Source organism: Lampetra fluviatilis, chromosome 51 (assembly GCF_964198595.1).
Source record: "Lampetra fluviatilis chromosome 51, kcLamFluv1.1, whole genome shotgun sequence".
Classification (NCBI taxonomy): Eukaryota; Metazoa; Chordata; class Hyperoartia; order Petromyzontiformes; family Petromyzontidae; genus Lampetra; species Lampetra fluviatilis.
The window spans coordinates 5,690,253-5,703,339 of record NC_136325.1 but is presented as its reverse complement, the minus strand read 5'-3'; the positions used below and the strand labels follow the sequence as shown (position 1 = coordinate 5,703,339).

The following is a 13,087-nucleotide window of genomic DNA, read 5'->3' as shown; positions in this document are numbered from 1 at the left end:
CACCCGATTGGCTCACAAGTGACGGCGTCACATTTAGCCTCGTCTATTTAAGATCGCCTGATGATGCTGGTTGTAATTACTGATGAGCCATCACGGTACTCGAATTGTACATGTTGTGGGTTTACTCGCCAACCCACAACCGCTGTGGTGAGCTAGTAACGAACTGGCACGTTCTGTTTATGTGACAAAACTTACTAATTGGCTGTCGCGGGTGGTGGCGGGTTTAACGACACATTTATATTAATGCGATCTAACGCAAAAACTATCTCCATTATGGATGTATATACATGTATGTATCGTACAGCAACAGAGGGCACCGTAACAAAATATATTGTTGTACTGTACTCGTATGGTCCCACGTCGATTTACACAACTGTCGCTGATCAGCGTGGGGAAGTATAGTCAAATACCGCCCTCCCCACGTCCCAGACGGTGTGGGAGAAGGCCTTCATCCAGCAGTGGATCGATAAAGGAATGTCAATAAATATTGTTTCGTATGATGTACAGTAAAACCTTGGATTGCGAGCATTATTCGTTCCGGAAACGTGTTTGTAATCCAAAGCACTCGTACATCAGTTGTGATCACGTGACGCTCGGCAGACAAAGCGTACACACGTACTACTCGTATTGCAAGACCTCGCTCGTTTATCAAATTAATATTTATTTAAAAAATTTGCTCGTCTTGCAAAACACTCGCAGACCAAGTTACTCGCAATCCAAGGTTTTACTGTATTACTATGATCCCAGTACTGTGATGGTGGTCTCCCCACCGGCCATCTGTTTCTACAAACTCTATTCCCATTTCACAATGAGCACGATCGATGTAAGTTGTGTGCGTATTTTCACGTTTCATTTTCTCTCCTCCTCTGTGATCGTTCGTGTGTGTAGGCCGTGGTACGTAAGTCTCACCGAGGAGTGAGGTCAATGTTTTACAAATCTGGCGACAAAACACACTAAAGCTTTTTTTTTTCTCACGGGCTTCATAGAACTACCGCCGAGTGCTTGTACCGCTAACAGCTTCCCGCTTCTTGTGTGCAGCAGTGCGGGGCATGGGGAGGGCATGTACGTTGAACTTAAATCTTGACTTAAAGCATTCGTGACTGCAGGAATTCATATTCTTTGGGTCTTTCGGTAAAGTCACGTGGAACATTTTTTTTTACAAATGGTGACGATTGCTTGTGTTGCAATCGAAACGTCGTAGTTTTTTGTAAATGTTTTTGTTCTACGTAACTTTACCGAAAGACCCAAAGAGTACGTTGAACTTCTTTCGCGCCGTACGTAGCCAACCGTGCTAATCGGAGGTGCGGGGGAAAGACAACAAACTAAACGCAAAATGGCAGTTCTAAAGAAATGCGTTTTCAATCTCGATTATTTAAAAGTGCGTAGCTCCAGTGGGTTCGGAAGGAAGAGCGTTCCAGACAGCCTCAGAAGCGCATCTGAAAGCGTGCGATGCGGTGACTTTGTTCGACGGCTATCCAAAAGCCGCTGCTGCTGCTGCGATGATGACCGGAGTTTATACTCCTTAACGCGATCAGCAAGGCATTGTAGTTCATTTCTTCTGACCGACCACTCAGGAGTAAGAATGGCGGTAATTAGGCCATGAGAGAGTCCTAGGTACCACATCGGGGCACCGGGCCGGCAACCGCTGATCCAGATCCCGGGTTCGAATCCGGGTTTTACCCTGGCCACCAGCGTAGGCAGTTGATGGTCTCAGCTGTGTCGCCGACGACTGCACGAGACCCAGAATAACCCATCGTACCGCTTTGCCACTTATCTGCCAGCCCTAGCGACGACGTGCTCCGGGTGGGTCTGTCCAGGTGACGTCACCTTCCCGGCCGCTGTTCTCTGCCACAAAGTGGCGCGTCGCTCGCTGCGAGAGACGTTTTCGATGGGAATGTGTGAATGATCTCTCCAGCGTCGTGACCCGGATGCGATTGAGCAAAGCAATCGTCTGAATGAAGCTCGATCCCAGCGTCTACATTTGCAGCCCCGGTTACAGCCAGGGCAACAAAGCTGCATAGCCGTACCGCACCGATGATCCCAGACAATGCTACCGTCGCCGCGCTTGCTTGTGTCAGCTGACGTGTCGGCTTGCGTCGCCAGTTCAGTCGCCGTGTCAGCTTGGGTCGTCAGTTCAGTCGCCGTGTCAGCTTGTGTCACCAGTTCAGTCGCTGTGTTAGCTTGTGTGACCAGTCCAGTTGCCGTGTCAGCTTGTGTCACTAGTCCAGTCGCCGTGTCAGCTTGTGTCACCAGTTCAGTCGCTGTGTCAGCTTGTGTCATCAGTCCAGTCGCCGTGTCAGCTTGTGTCACCAGTCCAGTTGCTGTGTCAGCTTGTGTCACCAGTCCAGTCGCCGTGTCAGCTTGTGTCGCCAGTCCAGTCGCTGTGTCAGCTTGTGTTACCAGTTCAGTCGCCGTGTCAGCTTGTGTCACCAGTCCAGTCGCTATGTCAGCTTGTGTCGCCAGTCCAGTCGCTGTGTCAGCTTGTGTCACCAGTTCAGTCGCCGTGTCAGCTTGTGTCACCAGTCCAGTTGCTGTGTCAGCTTGTGTCGCCAGTCCAGTCGCTGTGTCAGCTTGTGTCACCAGTTCAGTCGCCGTGTCAGCTTGTGTCGTCAGTCCAGTCGCCGTGTCAGCTTGTGTCGCCAGTCCAGTCGCCGTGTCAGCTTGTGTCGCCAGTCCAGTCGCTGTGTCAGCTTGTGTCACCAGTCCAGTCGCTGTGTCAGCTTGTGTCACCAGTCCAGTCGCTGTGTCAGCTTGTGTCACCAGTCCAGTCGTTGTGTCAGCTTGTGTTACCAGTCCAGTCGCTGTGTCAGCTTGTGTCACCAGTCCAGTCGCTGTGTCAGCTTGTGTCACCAGTCCAGTCGCTGTGTCAGCTTGTGTCACCAGTTCAGTCGCTGTGTCAGCTTGTGTCACCAGTCCAGTCGCTGTGTCAGCTTGTGTCACCAGTTCAGTCGCCGTGTCAGCTTGTGTCACCAGTCCAGTCGCCGTGTCAGCTTGTGTCACCAGTTCAGTCGCTGTGTCAGCTTGTGTCACCAGTCCAGTCGCTGTGTCAGCTTGTGTCACCAGTTCAGTCGCTGTGTCAGCTTGTGTCACCAGTCCAGTCGCTGTGTCAGCTTGTGTCACCAGTCCAGTCGCTGTGTCAGCTTGTGTCACCAGTCCAGTCGCTGTGTCAGCTTGTGTCACCAGTTCAGTCGCCGTGTCAGCTTGTGTCACCAGTCCAGTCGCCGTGTCAGCTTGTGTCACCAGTTCAGTCGCTGTGTCAGCTTGTGTCACCAGTCCAGTCGCTGTGTCAGCTTGTGTCACCAGTTCAGTCGCTGTGTCAGCTTGTGTCACCAGTCCAGTCGCCGTGTCAGCTTGTGTCACCAGTTCAGTCGCTGTGTCAGCTTGTGTCACCAGTCCAGTCGCCGTGTCAGCTTGTGTCACCAGTCCAGTCGCCGTGTCAGCTTGTGTCACCAGTTCAGTCGCCGTGTCAGCTTGTGTCGCCAGTTCAGTTGCCGTGTCAGCTTGTGTCACCAGTCAAGTCGCCGTGTCAGCTTGTGTCACCAGTCCAGTCGCCGTGTCAGCTTGTGTCACCAGTTCAGTCGCCGTGTCAGCTTGTGTCGCCAGTTCAGTTGCTGTGTCAGCTTGTGTCACCAGTCCAGTCGCTGTGTCAGCTTGTGTCACAAGTCCAGTCGCCGTGTCAGCTTGTGTCACCAGTCCAGTCGCTGTGTCAGCTTGTGTCACCAGTCCAGTCGCCGTGTCAGCTTGTGTCACCAGTCCAGTCGCTGTGTCAGCTTGTGTCACCAGTTCAGTCGCCGTGTCAGCTTGTGTCACCAGTCCAGTCGCTGTGTCAGCTTGTGTCACCAGTCCAGTCGCTATGTCAGCTTGTGTCACCAGTCCAGTCGCTGTGTCAGCTTGTGTCACCAGTCCAGTCGCCGTGTCAGCTTGCATCGATTTTCCGGGGGATGGGGGGGGGGGCGAAATGTTACACCGCTATTGCTGTGAAAGAGTAAAACGGCAACTTTACTGCTGGCAGATGCACGCGTGTGGCCGGAGTAACGCCAGCGCTACTCGGCAGGTCAGAGAGCTGGACATTAGATATGGAAACTGGGGAAGAAGCCCTTCAGGGGAGGTGATGGCGCAGATGTCGTGGAGTAGTAGTAGCATTAACTTTTATGGTCGGGAGACGTTGACCTTAGGTGGCGAGCGGCCGCTGTTGCTGTTTGCTCCGTGGTCTATTGCCGTGTCCACCCCCTCTGGCCACCTCCCCCCACGCAGGGCTACTTCGAGGAGGACGAGTGGAAGGAGTACATCTACAAGGAGCCCAAGCTCACGGGCCTCTCCGAGATCTCCCAGCGTCTGCAGCTGCTCTACGCCGACAAGTTCGGCTCGCAGAACGTGCGCATCATCCAGGACTCGAACCCGGTGAGAGGTCGTCGTCGTCGTCGTCATGATGATCGCCATCGTTGTCATCATCGTCACGATCATCGTCGTCAACGTCATCGTCGTCATGATGATTGCCATCATTGTGACCGTCGTCATGATTGTGGTCGTCATCGTCATTGTCATTATGATCATCGCCATCATTGTCATCATGATCGTTGTCGTCATCATCGTTGTCGTCATGATCATAGCCATAAATGTCATCATCGTCGTGATTATCATCATCATTGTCATCGTCGTCGTCATCTTCAACATCATCGACACCATCATCATTGTCATCATTATGATCATCGTTATTAACATGATCATTATCACAATTGTCTTCATCATCATCATCATTGTCGTCATCATCATCGTCATCATCATCGTTATTCTCATCATCATCGTCATTGCGGCACGTCCACCGCTCCCGCTGTGTGGGCCAGGGCACCACGAGTCTTCTCGTCAGGATGTGTCACAATAATATTGACAATAACGACAATGGTGACGATGGTGACGATGGTGACGATGATGACGATGGTGATGATGATGACGATGATGACGATGATGACATTGGTGATGATGATGACGATGGTGACGATGGTGACGATGGTGACGATGATGACGATGATGACGACGATGGACCGCTCAAGACAATCGCATCAAGTTCTCGCTCACCGTCTGGGGAAAGGTAAAAGTGCCGCCTCGCTCTGACTCCGTCACGCCAATGCCGGGCAGAGGTCCCCTCTGGAGGAGGGCATTTGGGTCCCGCTCTCCACTGCCGGCCAAGGGGGTCTCCGTAGAGGTGGGAGTAGCCCCACTTTACCCCAACACACGCGCGACTCGCCGATGGAACTCGCCGTGGTTTTAACCCACTTGAATTGGAATGCCTTGCTCGGGTGGACAGGGGTGGGGACAAAGGGGCTTAAGAAACTCGCTCCCCCGTTGTTTAAATCGATCTAAGACATCATCGTCCAGGGACAGGGGCTCTCTGGAGGTACAGTAAAACCTTGGATTGCGAGTAACTTGGTCTGCGAGTGTTTTAATTTGATAACCGAGCGAGGTCTTGCAATACGAGTAGTACGTGTACACGCTTTGTTTGCCGAGCGTCACGTGATCACAACTGATATACGAGTGCTTTGGATTACAAACACGTTTCCGGAACGAATTATGCTTGCAATCCAAGGTTTTACTGTATACTATATTATATATACTATATTACAAAAAAAAATCGTAAAAAAACGTTTTACCAGGTAAGGCCCACTGAGTTATGTAGCTCTTTTTCAGAAGCGACCTGGCCACAAATGATAGCTCAATGAAGGGGCTTTTCAGGTGGAAATTTATAGCAGCCAAATACTCTGAAACGCATGACATTGGTTGTAAATGTTGGAGGGAAAGAACTGGAGGGTCCGGAGAAAAATCCATGCGACCACAATAAGAGAGAAAGATAACACGGAAACTCCATATATACAACAGGCGTCAGAGTCGGGATCGAACCCACGACCTCTTCGTACCAGGCAAGGTAGTTAACATCTCCTAGCCACCGTGATGATGATGAGCGAGAGAGACACGCAAACTCCACATACAACAGGGGTCAGGGTCGGGGATCGAACCCACGACCTCCTGCGTACCAGGCGAGGTAGTTCACATCTCCTGGCCACCGTGATGATGATGAGCGAGAGAGAACACACAAACTCCACATACAACAGGCGTCAGGGTCGGGGATCGAACCCACGACCTCCTGCGTACCAGGCGAGGCGGTTAACATCTCCTGGCCGCCGCAGGTGGACGCGTCGGAGCTGGACCCGCGCCTCGCCTACATCCAGATCACGTTCGTGCAGCCCTTCTTCAGCGGGGCCGAGCAGGCCGCACGGCGCACCGACTTCGAGCGCGGCCACAACGTGCGGCGCTTCGTGTTCGAGACGCCCTACACCGCCTCGGGGCGGAAGCACGGCGACGTCACGGAGCAGTGCAAGCGCCGCACCGTGCTCACCAGTGAGCGCCACCCACCACCCCACCAACCCACCACCCCACCAACCCACCAACCCACCAACCCCCCCACCCACCCACCAACCCACCACCCACCCACCACTCACCAACCACCCCACCCACCACCAACCCACCCACCACCCCCCCACCCACCCACCAAACCACCAACCCACCAACCCTCACCAACCCACCAACCCACCAACCCACCCACCAACCCACCCACCAACCCACCCACCCAACAACCCACCCACCACCCCACCCACCACCAACCCACCCACCACCCACCCACCAAACCACCAACCCACCAACCAACCAACCCTCACCCACCCACCAACCCACCAACCCACCAACCCACCACCCACCCACCCACCAACCCACCACCTCACCCACCCACCACCCACCCACCAACCCACCCACCAACCCACCCACCACCAACCACCCCCCCACCAACCACCCTCCCACCACCCAACACCCACCACCCACCAACCCACCCACCAACCCACCAACCCACCCACCCACCCACCACCCACCACCCCCCCCACCACCCCCCAAGGTGTAGCCGAGGGGCGACACTTCCTCGTCGGTCGCTTCCTCGTCAGTGGTGTGGCCATCGAGTGCGCAGGCGGTGCAACTGCACAGAGGCCCCCACGGGCCGGTGGAGAGGGCCCCAGGTGCCGGGCTACGAGCAGAGGGGGAGGAGTCAGACAGGGGGAGGGGGGAGGGGGAGTCTCAATTCATGGCTTTGCACCAGGGCCCCACGCCACCCCGTGCACTGCAAAGATCTCCCATGTAGCCTTCGCGGACCGTTGGGGCAAGTGCTGTTGTCGAGCGGCACCTGTGGAGGCCGGAAGGGCGCGCGAGGGGGTGGGTGGCCAACGCCACGCCCGGCCGCCTTTGTCTCCCCACTGGGCCATGTTTACACATCGCACCAGGTACTCGTTTGAGGCTGAGTCGACCTAGCTGAGGCTCAGGGCAAAAACGAATGATCCCCCCTATAGCATTAACAGACTGTTGGGGCAAGTGCTGTTCACGAGTAGTACCTATGAAGGCCAGCACCACGCCCGGCCGCCTTTGTCTCCCCACTGGCGATGTTTACACATTGCATCAGGTACTAATTTCAGGCTGAGTCGCCCTAAGGGATGCCCAGGATCGGTTCAGATAATCGCCACCGGTGTTTGTTGCCGCGAACGGGAATGGAACTCGCGTCGCTGGATTCGAAGCTCGGCGTGCTAACCGCTGCACCACCGCTCCCCACAGGACACACGCGCGCACACAAGAACAACATTGGCCAACTTCGCAGCGGTGACATTTGTTTTTTTTTGCCAGCAGTCGGCAAAAATTGCCGCGATGCCAACACACGGACACTGGGCTGTGTGCGCGCCGTGGTGCCGTGGAAGTGCATCGTCACAACAGCGTCGTGCGGATCTATTCCTCGGTTATGCAAGTGGATGTTGGCCTTGATACTTCTGTAGTCAAGAGTACTCGCATGGTATCGGCGGCGTGCAGTTTGAAGGATATCAATCTTATATCCTTTCTTTGTCTCTTTCCGTGCACCATCAACACCATGCCCACTAACACCACCACCACGTGTCCAATGTCACCACCACAATATCATCACCATCACCCACCCACACTATAACCTCCAACACTACCAACATCGTTATCATCATTCACCATCACCACCACCATGTCCACCACCACCATCATTACCACCACCACCATCATCATCACCACCATGTCCACCACCACCACCATCATATCCACCACCACCACCATCACCACCACAATCACCACCACCACCACCATGTCCACCAAAACCATGTCCACCAAAACCATGTCCCCCACTATCACCTCCACCATCATGTCCACCACCACCATCATCATGTCCACCATCATATCCACCACCATCATCATCACCACCACCATGTCCACCATCACCACCACCACCATGTCCACCATCATCATCATCATCACCACCACCATCATCACCACCATCACCACCATCATCACCACCACCATCATCATCACCACCACCATCACCACCATCGCCACCACCACCATCACGACCACCACCACCATCATCATCACCATTGCCACCACCACCATCACCACCACCACCACCATGTCCACCACCACCACCCTTCCCACTTCCACGCCTCCCCGCCACGCACTCTCCCCGCCGCGCACTCTCCCCAGCGTCGCACACGTTCCCGCACGTGCGCAAGCGCGTGCCCGTGGTGGCGCGCCTGCACGAGGAGCTGGGGCCCGTGCAGGTGGCGGTGGACAGCATGCGCAGCAAGGTGGAGGAGCTGAGCACCCTCTGCTCCGAGTCGCCTGCCAACATGATCCAGCTGCAGCTCAAGCTGCAGGGCAGCGTCAGCACGCAGGTGAGACGCCAGGTGTTAGGTGCGTGTCACGCAGGTGAGACGTCAGGTGCCAGGTGTGTATGACGCAGGTGAGACGTCAGGTGCCAGGTGTGTATGATGCAGGTGAGACGCCAGGTGCCAGGTGTGTATGACGCAGGTGAGACGCCAGGTGCCAGGTGTGTGTCACGCAGGTGAGACGCCAGGTGCCAGGAGTGTGTCACGCAGGTGAGACGCCAGGTGTTAGGTGCGTGTCACGCAGGTGAGACGCCAGGTGTCAGGTGCGTGTCACGCAGGTGAGACGCCAGGTGTCAGGTGCGTGTCACGCAGGTGAGACGTCAGGTGCCAGGTGTGTGTCACGCAGGTGAGACGCCAGGTGCCAGGTGTGTGTCACGCAGGTGAGACGCCAGGTGTTAGGTGCGTGTCACGCAGGTGAGACGTCAGGTGTCAGGTGTGTGTCACGCAGGTGAGACGTCAGGTGTCAGGTGCGTGTCACGCAGGTGAGACGTCAGGTGCCAGGTGTGTGTCACGCAGGTGAGACGCCAGGTGCCAGGTGTGTGTCACGCAGGTGAGACGCCAGGTGTTAGGTGCGTGTCACGCAGGTGAGACGTCAGGTGCCAGGTGTGTGTCACGCAGGTGAGACGCCAGGTGCCAGGTGTGTGTCACGCAGGTGAGACGCCAGGTGTTAGGTGCGTGTCACGCAGGTGAGACGTCAGGTGTCAGGTGTGTGTCACGCAGGTGAGACGTCAGGTGCCAGGTGTGTGTCACGCAGGTGAGACGCCAGGTGTCAGGTGTGTGTCACACAGGTGAGACGCCAGGTGTGTATGACGCAGGTGAGACGCCAGGTGCCAGGTGCGTGTCATGCAGGTGAGACGTCAGGTGCCAGGTGTGTATGATGCAGGTGAGACGTCAGGTGCCAGGTGCGTGTCGTGCAGGTGCATGAGAGATGACAACGGCTTGGGAAGTCCTTATCCCAGCATCGTGTGTGACGACGACGAAGATGATGACGATCTGCTGACACGGCAATGTCTCGCCCAGGTGAACGCGGGACCCCTCGCGTACGCCAGAGCGTTCCTGGATGAGAGCAACTGCGCAAAGTACCCGGAGGAGAGCGTCGAGGAGCTCCGAGACCTCTTCAGGTGCGGCAGCAGCAGCAGCAGCGCGCACGCACGGACGCGTTAAGAGAATCGCGTAGAGCGGACCGAGCTAGCGGCCGACACTTAGCCTGGCCTAGCGGCTGACACTTAGCCTGGCCGTGCGTCCCACGCCGTCTAACTGCAGTTTGAAGCTTCGCGGGTGAGAAAGACTCTTAAAGCGGTGGTTATCAAGCGTTGTGCTGTCGTAGTCGTCGTCCATCATCATCATCATCGTCATCGTCGTCGTCGGAAACACGGAGGAGGCCTCCTGCAAGGTTAAGTCGGCGTCACGACGGACCCAACGAACCCACGAGTTCCTCGGGATGGCCCCCCCCACTGCCTCGCCCCCTACCGCCAACAATGATGATATGGAGAGGTCACGGGTCTACGCCTCTGGCCAGCGCGGTGTTAGTTGGCGTGTTTGCGTGCGCTTGGATCGCCGCGGCGTGGCGCTGATGTTTGCCAAGCATTGTTACGATGACGATTGTGATGGTGACGATGATGGCGATGAGGATGATGGTGGTGATGACTTTGACGCCAATGGTGACGACGACGATGGTGGTGATGATGGCGACGATGATGACGGTGACTTTGACGGTGATGATGTTGATGACCACAATGATGACGACAGTGATGGTGACGACGATAATTATGATGATTCTGACGATGATGGTGATGATGGTGGTGCCGATGGCGATGGCGACCACGGCGATGATTGTAACAACGGTGACGACAATAATTACAGTGATAGTGACGATGATGATGATGATGGTGGTGACAACGGCGACGGTGATCACAGTGACGACGACGACGACGGCGACTACGATAATTACGACGACCGTGACGATGGTGATGATGATGGTGGTGGTGACAACGGCAATGGTGATCACGGTGACGACGACGACGACGATAATGACGACGATTGTGACCACGACGACCGTGACGACGCTGGTGCTAACCACGGCGACGACGGTGATCATCGTGCGACCTGCAGGCAGTTCGTGGTGGTGTGCGGCTCCGCGCTGGAGCTCAACGAGACGCTCATCAAGGAGGACCAGCAGGAGTACCACGAGGAGCTGAAGCTCAAGTACGGCGAGATGGTGCAGGAGCTGTCCAGCATCCTGCGCGAGATGGTGAGACGTCGCGTGTGCGTGTGCGCATGTGCTCATGCGTGTGTGTGTGTGCGTGTGCTCGTGCGTTGAACTCCTTTCGCACCGTACGTGGCCAACCGCGTCAAATCGGAGACGCGGTGGTGAACGGCAACAAATGAACACGTAAAAAACTCCTTTAAAAAAGTAAATAAGTCGATTGGACAACGGGAAGTGGACAACATTTTGATTACAAGATTTGACCACGACATGCAAACAGAGGAATTAAGTTGAATAACTTTTTTTCACAACTTCGTTTAACTCTCCGTCGATAAGCACGTCAATGATGCGGCACCTGCTCCCACATCAACGCTTGCCGCCTGCTTCTTGGGCGAGGCGATTCCAGAGTTTAGGGACAGCGGCGTTTTTGACGTAGCCAAATAAATATTTAATTAATAAGCCGTCCATACAAAATGTTAATTGCTTGAAAAGAGCCGATTAATTGAGTAAATTATGCCGATTTTGATACAGCAGTGTCACCGGATCTGAGTACGTGTGCAAAATTTGGAATTCATTGGACAACAGGAAGTAGACGAACTTTTGATTACAAGATTTGACCACGACAAACATAGGCGTCGAAGTTAAGTAAATCCGTTGAAAAAGCTGCTCTAAAGAAATCCATTCATTCGAGAAACACATTGTCGGGGCAAGTGCTGTTAGTGTGTAGCAGCGGTGTAGCCTGACAGACCGTCGGGGCAAGAGCTGTTCGCGAGCAGCACCTATGCGTGTATGTATCTAGAACTTCTTTCGCACCGTACGTTGCCAGCCGGGCTAATCGGAGGTGCGGGAATTACACGCGGGAATTTAGAGGAGCAGCCAAACGATCCGAAACAATCTCCGGCATCGGCGTTGCGACGTTTTTCGAAGCCGCGACGGTGGCTGCCTGCGCCCCTTGACCCTCACCCCCGCCCCTTGACCCTCATCCGCGCCCCGTGACCTTCACCCGTGCCCCCCCCCCTTCATACCCCCCCCCCCGCGCCCTCGCTAGGTGATGCCGCAGTGGAAGGCCTTGCGCAACAGCGCCGTCAGGGGCTCCGTGCACATGTACTTCAACGCGGTGAGCCAGCCGGCCAGCCTGCGCGGGGTCACGGGGTCATCGTCCAGCGCGTGAGGCCGGGGGCACCGTCCCCGCCGGCTTGTCCTGCAGCGCCGGTGGCAGCAGCAGCAGCGGCAGCAGCAGCAGTGACACCAATACCACCACCGGGAGCGCCAGCAGCGCGCCACCGCGACCGCGCCAGGAACACCTGCACCAATACCATCATCGCCACCACCAGCTGCTAATAGCATCAGCAACAGCGCTCGCAGCAATAGCACCAACACAAATGCCACGACCGCCACCACTGCCACCTCCCCTACAACTATCACCATCATCGCCACTGCCAACCGCGCTGCACGTGCCACTACCACGGTCGCTGCCGCCACTCACGACTAACCACAGCCATCACTACCGCTGTTAACACCGCCAACAACGACCGCCGCTACAACCACCAACTATCACGACTACCACCAACTACTCCACTGTCACAATCACCACCACCAACCACAACACAACCAACAAGCTCATTGGCCACAACCAGTGGCAATGAACCCCGGCGATGAATGAATGAAGATGCCTCCGAGCACATCTGCTGCATCCGAGGCCAGAGGCGGTGTTTGCCTGCTGCCTGTGCAGCGTGCTGCTGCCTGTGCAGTGTGCTGCTACGAGGGCAGCGTTCCTCCGCGTCTCCCGCTGGGTCGCCCGGCAACCTCCTGCCGCGTGTGTGAACCTGCAGCGCGGGTGAGGGTTAAGCAGAGAGTCTGTGGCACCGTTTACGGAGGAGGGAGCATGGCCGTCGACTGCCCCGGTGTCTTGGCTCCCATTGCGAAGCAGCAAAAATGGACGTCCGTAAATCGTCGAATGACGTAAATAAATGTGATTTTTAATGGTACGGTTGCATATCGGCTCCCCTGACAAAGAGGGAGGAGGGATGATTCCAGATAATCTGCCCAAAGATAGTCGAGCGGCACCTGTGCCAATCACAGGCACGATGTCATCGCAGAATCACAGGCGTGA

At 55.6% G+C, this 13,087-nt stretch overlaps 1 protein-coding gene across 1 annotated transcript in view; it reads left to right on the top strand.

Moving 5' to 3' along the window:
- The window catches only part of LOC144948832 (dedicator of cytokinesis protein 9-like), a gene marked incomplete at its 5' end in the record, with an annotated part of 71,846 nt that extends 59,429 nt beyond the window's left edge, over positions 1-12,417 (top strand). Inside the window, 6 exons of the mRNA XM_078878483.1 lie at positions 4,255-4,401; positions 6,183-6,393; positions 8,584-8,774; positions 9,789-9,889; positions 10,881-11,019; positions 12,023-12,417. Coding sequence (XP_078734609.1) covers positions 4,255-4,401; positions 6,183-6,393; positions 8,584-8,774; positions 9,789-9,889; positions 10,881-11,019; positions 12,023-12,145 — 912 coding nt within the window. The remainder of the gene's footprint in view (positions 1-4,254; positions 4,402-6,182; positions 6,394-8,583; positions 8,775-9,788; positions 9,890-10,880; positions 11,020-12,022) is intronic.
- Positions 12,418-13,087: the final 670 nt, after the last annotated feature.